Here is a 9006-nt window from a genome sequence, read left to right on the forward strand (position 1 = left end):
CAAATTCTATGTAATGCTTTGGGCGATGCTACTCTCTTATGTCTTAGTCTGAATATTATTATTTTATTCCTGATGAAGGGCTTTTGCCCGAAACGTCGATTTTGCCTGTCCTCGGATGCTGCCTGAACTGCTGTGCTCTTCCAGCACCACTGACCCAGAATCTGGTTTCCAGCATCTGCAGTCATTGTTTTTACCCCTCTGAATATTATTAAAGCATAGTCTATGCAGCTGGGTTCCCTCCCACTCAGTTCAGGAAACAGAAGTAACTGAAGTTTGTTTATAAAAGCCACCGTCAGGGTGAGCCCCAGTGCGGGCTGAACCCGGAGGGAGTCTCACCTTACTCAGTAACCCCCGGGGTTAGGAAACGACTGAACCTCTCTGACAGGACATTCGCTGCTAAACCGGGAGATATCACTCGGTTAAAGAGACTTACCCAAGCTCTCCCGGGCCTGGGGTCTGAAAAGAACAGAAAACCGGCAGCTGTGGCCTGGCCCGATCAATCAGAAAGACCCTGATTTGGGGGGAAGTTGTGGGAAAGAGGTACAAACCGGGAACTCCACCGACCCGGACCCCAGACCGAAGGCCCAGAAGCCTCGGTTTGTCCCTCAGCGCTACCGCCGCTTGACTCACAGGAAATTATCCATCTTGATCCTGACAATCGATCCTTCCACGAACTGGTTGCCGGCTCTGTCTCCCCCGGCTGCCTCCAGTAGGAGTTGCCGGCCACTCAGCCCTCTTTTTCCGCTCGCCTCCCGCTGCCCGGACAGTTTACGTTTCAGCGCCGCCATCTTGACGGTTTCCAAGTTCTTTTCCCGCGCAAACCTCCGCACTGCGCGTCATCTCGTCACTGACGCTTCACCCCCGACACGTGATCCGGGAAGGGTCAGGGGGAGGGCGAGCGAGCACGAGCTACGTAATAGCTGTGTTTGGGACCCGCCCCGCCCTCTTTGGCGGGACCGCGCAAACGTCACAAAGAGGTGGAGCGGACAGTGTGCGACTGCCGATCAGCTGTAACCAGATTGTAGCAAAAATCAACCTGTTCAGAGATGTTGTTACACACCTCTGGATTAGATGGGGCTTGAACCCAGACCTCCTTGGCTCAGAGGTAGGGATATTGCCACAAGCCTATCCCCCTTGAATCGCAGTTTTGGACACTAAGTGAGGATTGCAAATAAAGGACAAAGACTAAAAGGAGGTGGGTTATGGTTAAAGAGGACATTAACGCAATAGCGAAGGACGATACTTACACTTGTCAAGTGGAATCTGTGTGGTTATAATTTAGAAACACCTAGGGTAAGAAAGATACTGGCTGTTGTAAATAGACTCCCTCTCCTAATTGCAGTGATAACACTGGGAAAGCACTCAACAAGAAACTAGAAACCCAAACAAAAAAGGAACAGATGTAGTCTGCGTATTGATGTCAGGAACAATGCTGTAGTGGAGGAATTCTTGGAGTGAATATTTATGAATCAATGCTTTGAGGAACCAGCCAGAGAACAGGCTATCCTACACTAAGAGATATGTACGCCTTTTTGGGATCTTTCCTGCTTGCCTGCATTTCTGTAGAAATTTGACGTCTGTGTCGATGGCCTTCACCAGGACCTTGGGTTCATGTCACACTACAGGTGACCCCATTGCACTATATACACACACAGACAGACACAGACCCTCTCTCATACACTCACACATACACTCCCACGCACACCCTCTCACAGACTTATACCCCTTTACACTCACATACACACTCTCTCACAGACATTCATAAACCCCCCCCCCCCCAACACACACATGCACATATACACATATAAGTTTGTGGGGTGAATTTGTACTTGCAGAATTACATTTTACTTTGCTCAAAAACTGCATGAATCCATGTAAGAGTCTGTAAATCTGTTTTTTTAGATTAGAATCAGTCTGACCATTGTGGCACAGACAGCCTCACAGGGAAACTCACACCTTTAATACGTTATCTGGGCCGACATGACACCAATTGTTAAAGTTCACTTGAGAATGTAACTTTTAAAAAAAAGTTTTGCAGTTTACATATGAAAAAACTGAAACTAACATGGTCATTCTAAAAGATTTGGAGATGCCGGTGTTGGAGTGGGGCTCAGCACAACCACCTGATGAAGGAGCAGCGCTCCAAAAGCTAGTGCTTCCAAATAAACATGTTGGAATATAACCTGGTGTTGTGTGGTTTTTAACTTTGTACACTAAGAGAAAGTGAGAACTGCAGATCAGTCAAAACGTGTGGCACTAGAAAAACGCAGTTGGTCAGGCAGTATCCGAAGAGCAGGAGAGTGGATGTTTCGTGCATAAGGTCTTCATCCTGATGACTGTTAATAGCAAACATTTAAAGAGTGTAACAACAGAAGAAACTGCAACAATTGTTAACTCCTGAGAGGTGCAAAAACAAAACAGGAAAGGTGGCCTGAATATGGTAACAAGGAAAATTAGGTATAGTATTAGATCCAAGAAAGGGGATTACAAATTGGCCAGAGAATGCAGCAGACCTGAGGAACGGTTTAGATTTCAATAAAGCAGGTTGAAGGGATTGATTAAGAAGATGGAAATAGATTATGTGTGTGGAGAATATACAACTGGAAAAGCCTCAATAGCATTATGAAAAGAAAAAGATTAGTGAAGACCATTCTCTGGCTGAAAAAAGTTCTCCTCATCTCAGTCCTAAGTGAGCTACCTTATATTCTTAGACTGTGACCTGTGGTCCTGGATTCCTCAGTCACCAGGAACATCCTTTCTGCATTTATCCTGTCAGTCCCGTTAGAACGTTATTGATTGCCAGGAGATTCCACCCTCATTCTTCTAAACTCCACTGCATATAGTCCTAACTGATTCAGTCTTTCTTCAGACATCAGTCCTGCCATCCCAGGAATTAGTCGGGTAAACCTTCATTGCACTCTGTCCATAGCCAGAGCTTCCTCCTCAGATTGGGAGACCAAAACTGCACATAATACTATAAATGTGATTTCACCAAGGTCCCGTACAATTATAGCAAGTCATCCCTGCTCATGTACTCAAACCCACTTGCCAGGTGGGCCAATATACCATTTGCTGTCTTCCCTGTACCTGCATGCTTACTTTCAGTGATTTATGTACAAGGACACCCAGGTCTCATTTCACCTCCCCCTTTTCCAATCTATTGTCATTATCTGCCTTCCTGTTTTTGCAACCAAAGGGGGTAATGTCACATCTATCCACATTCTACTTCATCTGTCATGAACTTGCTCACTCACTGAACCTGTCCAAATCACAGTGAAGTATCACTGCATTCTCTTCACAGTTCACCCTCCCACCCAGCTCTGTATCATCTGCAAACCTGTAGACTGTACATTCCATCCCTCATCTCAATCATTAATACATATTGTGACTAGCTGGATTGTTTCTCAGCCACACAAATCCTTAAAGGAAATAAAATTTCTATTGTTTTGGAGGAGCCTCCATTGGACCCTTTAAGGGTACAAATGTTGGGAATAAGCCAGGTTGTGTGTGTGTGTGCGCGCGCGCGCGTGTGGACAAGGCTCTTTCTTCTGAACTTGAACTTAATGTAACATGTGGATTGAACGTGTGGAAGACAATTTATGCTGTGAATGTTGCACAAGTTGCAGGAGATTGTAGCATTGAGTGGGAGATGGTATTCATTGTCATAATCATGTATGCTTTTCAAGGGGTTTGCTGTCAATTAAATTGATACTCAATCCTTCTGTCACGGAGGGAGTGGTCTTTTTCGGAATGCTGATAGGGGAGGGGAGGGAAATATATCCCTGGTGGTGGGGTCCCTTTGGAGGTGGCGGAAATGACGGCGGATGATATGATGTATATGGAGGTTGGTGGGGTGGTAGGTGAGGACAAGTGGGGTTCTGTCCTGGTGGCAATTGGAGGGGCGGAGGGGCGGGAAGTGAAGGAGATGGGGTGGAGAGCATCGTCGATAACGTCTGGGGGGATATTGCGGTCTTTGAAGAAGGAGGCCATCTCAGTTGTTCGGTATTGGAACTAGTCCTCCTGGGAGCAGATGTGGCGGAGGAGATGAAGGAATTGGGAATATGGGATGGCGTTTTTACAGGGGGCAGAGTGGGAGGAGGTGTAGTCTAGGTAGCTGTGGGAGTCGGTCAGTTTATAGTAAAAGACCACTACAGGGGGCAGGGTGGGAGGAGGTGTAGTCTAGGTAGCTGTGGGAGTCGGTCAGTTTATAGTAAAAGACCACTCCCTCCGTGACTCCCTTGTCAGGTCCACACCCCCCACCAATCCAAACTCCATTCCCGGCACCTTCCCCTGCAACCGCAAGAAATGCAAAACTTGCGCCCACACTTCCCCCCCTTACTTCCCTCCAAGGCCCCAAGGGATCCTTCCATATCTGCCACAAATTCACCTGCACCTCCACACACATCATTTACTGCATCCGCTGCACCCGATGTGGCCTCCTCTATATTGGGGAGACAGGCCGCCTACTTGCGGAACGTTTCAGAGAACATCTCTGGGACACCCGGACCAACCCACCCAACCACCCTGTGGCTCAACATTTCAACTCCCCCTCCCACTCTACCAAGGACATGCAGGTCCTTGGACTCCTCCATCGCCAGAGCATAGCAACATGACGGCTGGAGGAAGAGCACCTCATCTTCCGCCTAGGAATCCTCCAACCACAAGGGATAACTCAGATTTCTCCAGTTTCCTCATTTCCCCTCCCCCCACCTTGTCTCAGTCCCAACCCTCGAACTCAGCACCACCTTCCTAACCTGCAATCTTCTTCCTGACCTCTCCGCCCCCACCCCCAGTCCGGCCTATTACCCTCACCGTAACCTCCTTCCACCTATCGCATTTCCAACGCCCCTTCCCCAAGTCCCTCCTCCCTACCTTTTTTCTTAACCTGCTTGACACACTCTCCTCATTCCTGAAGAAGAGCTCATGCCCGAAACGTCGATTCTCCTGCTCCTTGGATGCTGCCTGACCTGCTGCGCTTTTCCAGCAACACATTTTCAGCGCTGATCTCCAGCATCTGCAGTCCTCACTTTCTCCTAAAGGAGTTGGGATGTCATGTTGAAGTTGTACAGAATGTTGGGGAGGCCTCTTCTGAAGTACTGTGTCCAGTTCTGGTCACCCTGCTGCAGGATGAATACAATTAAATTGGAGAGGGTTCAGGAAAGATTTACAATGATGTTGCCAGGAATGTAGTGTTGAGTTACAAGGAGAGGCTGGATAGTGTGGGACTTTTTTCACTGAATGTAGGGGGTTGAGAGGTGACCTTATAGAAGTTTATACAATCATGAGGGATATCGATAAGCTGAATAGGAAGAGTCTTTTCCCTAGGATGGAGAAGTTCAAAACTAGGAGGCATATTTTTAAGGTGAGAGGACAAAATTTTAAAAAGGACATGAAGGGCACTTTTTTTTACAGGGAATGGTTGTTGTGTGGAATGAACTGTGGAAGTGGTGGATGCAGGCACATTTACAGCATTTAAAACACATTGGATAAATACATGAATAGGAACGGTTTGGAAGGATATGGGTCAAATACAGGCATGTGGGACTAGTTTAGTTTGGGAATATGTTCAGTGTGGATCAGTTGGATTGAAGGATCTGTTTCCATGCTGTATGACTCTATAAATTTGGGTTTACGCTTTAGAATATACATTTTGAGTTGCTAGAATCTGGTGGTTTTCCTTACAACATTGAACAGCTTAATATTTGATTTTTTTTTTCTCTCTCCTTCAGTCTCTGCACCTGGTCAGCCTCTCCACACATCCTTCCTCCCCGTCTCCAAAAACGATACTGGAAATGCAGTGGAATATTCTATCTAACTGTTCTATCAGCTTCCCACTAAGCAACAACACAGCTGGTACGTGCGAGATCTGGTCCAGTATGCACGGTTATCACACTAATGTTTCATGTGTGCTTTCACAAATTGTCAACCTATAGCCAGGGGCAAGGACAAGTACTAGGGTCTTCCAGATCTAAAGATGTGTTAGTTTCAGGAAAGAAATGGAAAAGCTGTGTGTTACCCATGAAGCTAAATAGCACACACGCACACACACACCATTTGTATTAATTGTAGTGCCAATTGCTGTTTGTTCCTAAAATTCTCTCTCAAGTCACTTATGTTTGCAGGTATGTCTGCCCATTTGCTTAAACACGCAGATTTAACAACTGATTATGAATTTGACACTTTAATTCAAGAGAGAGCCAGAAATGCACTGTAAATACATTCCAAATTTACTGGCAGCTGTGTCTTGAGCTGTCCTGTCCTTAAGCTCTGGACTTTCCTCTGTAAACCTCTCAGGTTTCCATCCTCCATCAAGAGCTTCTCAAAACTTGCCTCTTTGATTTTCGAATTCAGTCCTTGTATCTCCTTGTCGGGTGCCATGCCTAAATCTGTTGGATAATGATGTGAAGCACTTTGAAATGTATTATTAGCTTGGAGGTGCTTCATAAATGCAAGTTGTTGTTGTCGCACATGATTCACTGGATCACTGCTCATGCCTGAGGATGACACATTCAGCAACGACATGTATGTTTTCTCTGACATCTTTATTTGAACTGGATAAATATAGAACACATGTGGCATGTCACTGGACAGTACATAGCCAAGAAGGAATTGCTAACCGCATTTGTAATAACTTTAAACAAAACCTCAAACAGTGCTGTTGATCCCATCTACTATGATTTTGAAATGTTGAATATTTACACTTCTTCAGTAATGAACGAATACTGGATATTTCCAGGTACAAAAGCAAACATTGAGGAGCCCACGGCTACTACGTCTTCACTAACAGAACTAACACATTTATCTATTTTAATATTTTGAAAAAAGTCATTCAAATCAATTGAATTCTTCTTTCTGATGAAGGCCAAAAATCATTTACAACTTCTACAAGATCCAATTCAAGCTCCTCATTAACCCAATTGTTCCCAGTCTTGTTGCTCCACAGCCCATGCTGATGGAACCCCAAATCAGACATAAAAGCTGTACCAGTCTGGTTGATTTGGAGATTCGGGGTCATGTAGCAAAGGTTTTCTTATATCTGTAAATAAACAAGCAAAGAGAAACACTCAACAAACAATTATTTTTCTCCTCATATTTCTAAACATAAAAACATTAAATGAAGTCAAATAATAGTGGCCATTTGGTCTTATGTGTTAACATAATCTTATGCAGCTTAGTGTCTATTTTCTATTTTGATAGCCCTGCTGTGAAACACATGTAGGCCAGTTTAATACATTACAGGCACTATATAAATGTAAGTTGTTGTGATGCAATTGGAAATGGGACAATAACCAAATTCCATCTGTGCTCTCTTCAAGACAGATAGCTCCCGTGCCACTCAATATTTAGGAGATCTCAACCATTTCATAGTGTCCGTGTAACATGCAATAGATAGTGGTTAATTAAGAGCGAAGAGCAAAAGCGAGTGACTGTCTCCATGCTAGAGAGAGGGTTACAAGGTTACGAATGAGATTTATGAGGCTAGTGCCAGGAATGGAGACATTTATTTATGGATGTATGATAGCTGCAATTGTACACAGCCTGGGTGAGACCACACCTGTAGTAGTCACTGAGTGTGGTTTTGGTCTCCTTATCTAAAGAAAGGATGTTCTGACTTTGGAAGGAGTGCAACCAGACTGATTCCTGGGATGGCAGGAGTGACCTATGAAGAGAGATTGGATGGGTTGGACTATATTCAGTGGAATTTAGAAGAATGAGAGAGGATCTAATGGAAATCTATAAAACTTTAGACAGGGTAAGCACAGGAATAATGTTCCCAATGACTGGGAAGTCCAGAACCAAGGTTGACAGTATAAGGAACCAGGAAATGCTATTTAAGACTGAGATGAGGAGAAAATTCTTCACCGAGAGAGGGATGAGCCTGTGAAATTCTCAGCTACAGAAAACAGTTCAGGTCAAAACGGGACTTGGAGGTGCCGGTGTTGGACTGGGGTGGACAAAGCTAGTGCTTCCAAATAAACACGTCAAAACATTGAATGTTTTCGAGAAAAAGATAGCCATTAAGGATCAAATGGTACAGGGAGAAAGTGGGTCTGAGTTGCATGATTACATTGAAAGGTGGACAAAGTTAAAAATCACACAACGCCAGGTTATCGTCCAACAGGTTTATTTGGAAGGACTAGCTTTCGGAGCGCTGCTCCTTCATCAGGTGATTGTGGAGCAGAATCGTACAACACAGAATTTATAGCAACAGGATTTCAGTGTCACTGGAATGTAAAGTTAAATAAATTTAGCTTGAGTCTTTCATCTGTAAGAGTGATCATGGTAGTTTTGGTTCCTTCATATGTAAATTCCAGAACTTTTTTAAAGTTACGTTCTCAAGATAGCTTTTTAACAATAGGTGCCATCTCAGCTCAAATAATGCATTGAAGGTGTGATGTTAAAGTCTGTACATGTCCCAATGTTAGATCAGACTGATTCTGTTTCTAAATTTCAATGGTGTAATACCTTAGCAGGGATGATAGTGGAGGAGCAATGGCAGATATTTCTGTGTATAATGCAGAAGTTGCAGGATCAGTTCATTCCAAAAAGGAAGAAAGATCCGAGGAGGAGGCATGGGTGGCCGTGGCCGACGAGGGAAGTTAAGAAACATTTAAAGTTAAAGGAGAAAAAGTATAACAAAGCAAAGATAAGTGGGAAAACGGAGGACTGGGAAGCTTTTAAAGAACAACAGAGGATTACTAAGAAGGAAATACGCAGAGAAAAAATGAGGTACGAAGGTAACTAGCCAATAATATAAAGGAGGATAGTAAAAGTTTTTTTGGGTTTTTTAAAGGCAAAAAAATGGTTAAGACTAAAATTGGGCCCTTGAAGACAGAAACAGAGGAATATATTACGGGGAACAAAGAAATGGCAGAAGAATTGAATTGGTACTTCAGCTCTGTGTTCACTGGGGAAGACACAAGCAATCTCCCTGAGGTAACAGTGGCTGAAGGACCTGAACTTAAGGGAATTTATATTTGCCAGGAATTGGTGTTGGAGAGACTG

The 9006-nt window shown here is 44.2% G+C and overlaps 2 protein-coding genes and 1 long non-coding RNA gene across 8 annotated transcripts in view; 1 reads left to right on the top strand and 2 right to left on the bottom strand.

Moving 5' to 3' along the window:
• Positions 1–872, bottom strand: part of smc5 (structural maintenance of chromosomes 5) — a 62933-nt gene extending 62061 nt beyond the window's left edge. Inside the window, exon 1 of one of the 2 annotated variants that reach the window (XR_006315499.1) lies at positions 631–872. Coding sequence is in view for 1 of the 2 variants with exons in the window: in XM_043716602.1 (XP_043572537.1) it covers positions 631–788 (158 nt within the window). In the remaining variant the exon portion in view is untranslated. The remainder of the gene's footprint in view (positions 1–630) is intronic. The other variant, XM_043716602.1, reaches the window with a different exon arrangement.
• Positions 873–990: 118 nt separating this feature from the next.
• The window catches only part of LOC122563177, a 44949-nt gene continuing 36933 nt past the window's right edge, over positions 991–9006 (top strand). Inside the window, exons 1-2 of the long non-coding RNA XR_006315510.1 lie at positions 991–1195; positions 5730–5853. This is a non-coding gene — a long non-coding RNA (uncharacterized LOC122563177). The remainder of the gene's footprint in view (positions 1196–5729; positions 5854–9006) is intronic.
• Positions 6237–9006, bottom strand: part of LOC122563147 (MAM domain-containing protein 2-like) — a 139977-nt gene continuing 137207 nt past the window's right edge. For 4 of the 5 annotated variants that reach the window (XM_043716635.1, XM_043716644.1, XM_043716627.1 and 1 more), the window contains one exon: positions 6237–7036. In XM_043716635.1, coding sequence (XP_043572570.1) covers positions 7012–7036 — 25 coding nt within the window. In that variant the 3' untranslated portion in view covers positions 6237–7011. The remainder of the gene's footprint in view (positions 7037–9006) is intronic. The other variant, XM_043716654.1, reaches the window with a different exon arrangement.

Source organism: Chiloscyllium plagiosum, chromosome 2 (assembly GCF_004010195.1).
Source record: "Chiloscyllium plagiosum isolate BGI_BamShark_2017 chromosome 2, ASM401019v2, whole genome shotgun sequence".
NCBI classification, from domain to species: Eukaryota; Metazoa; Chordata; class Chondrichthyes; order Orectolobiformes; family Hemiscylliidae; genus Chiloscyllium; species Chiloscyllium plagiosum.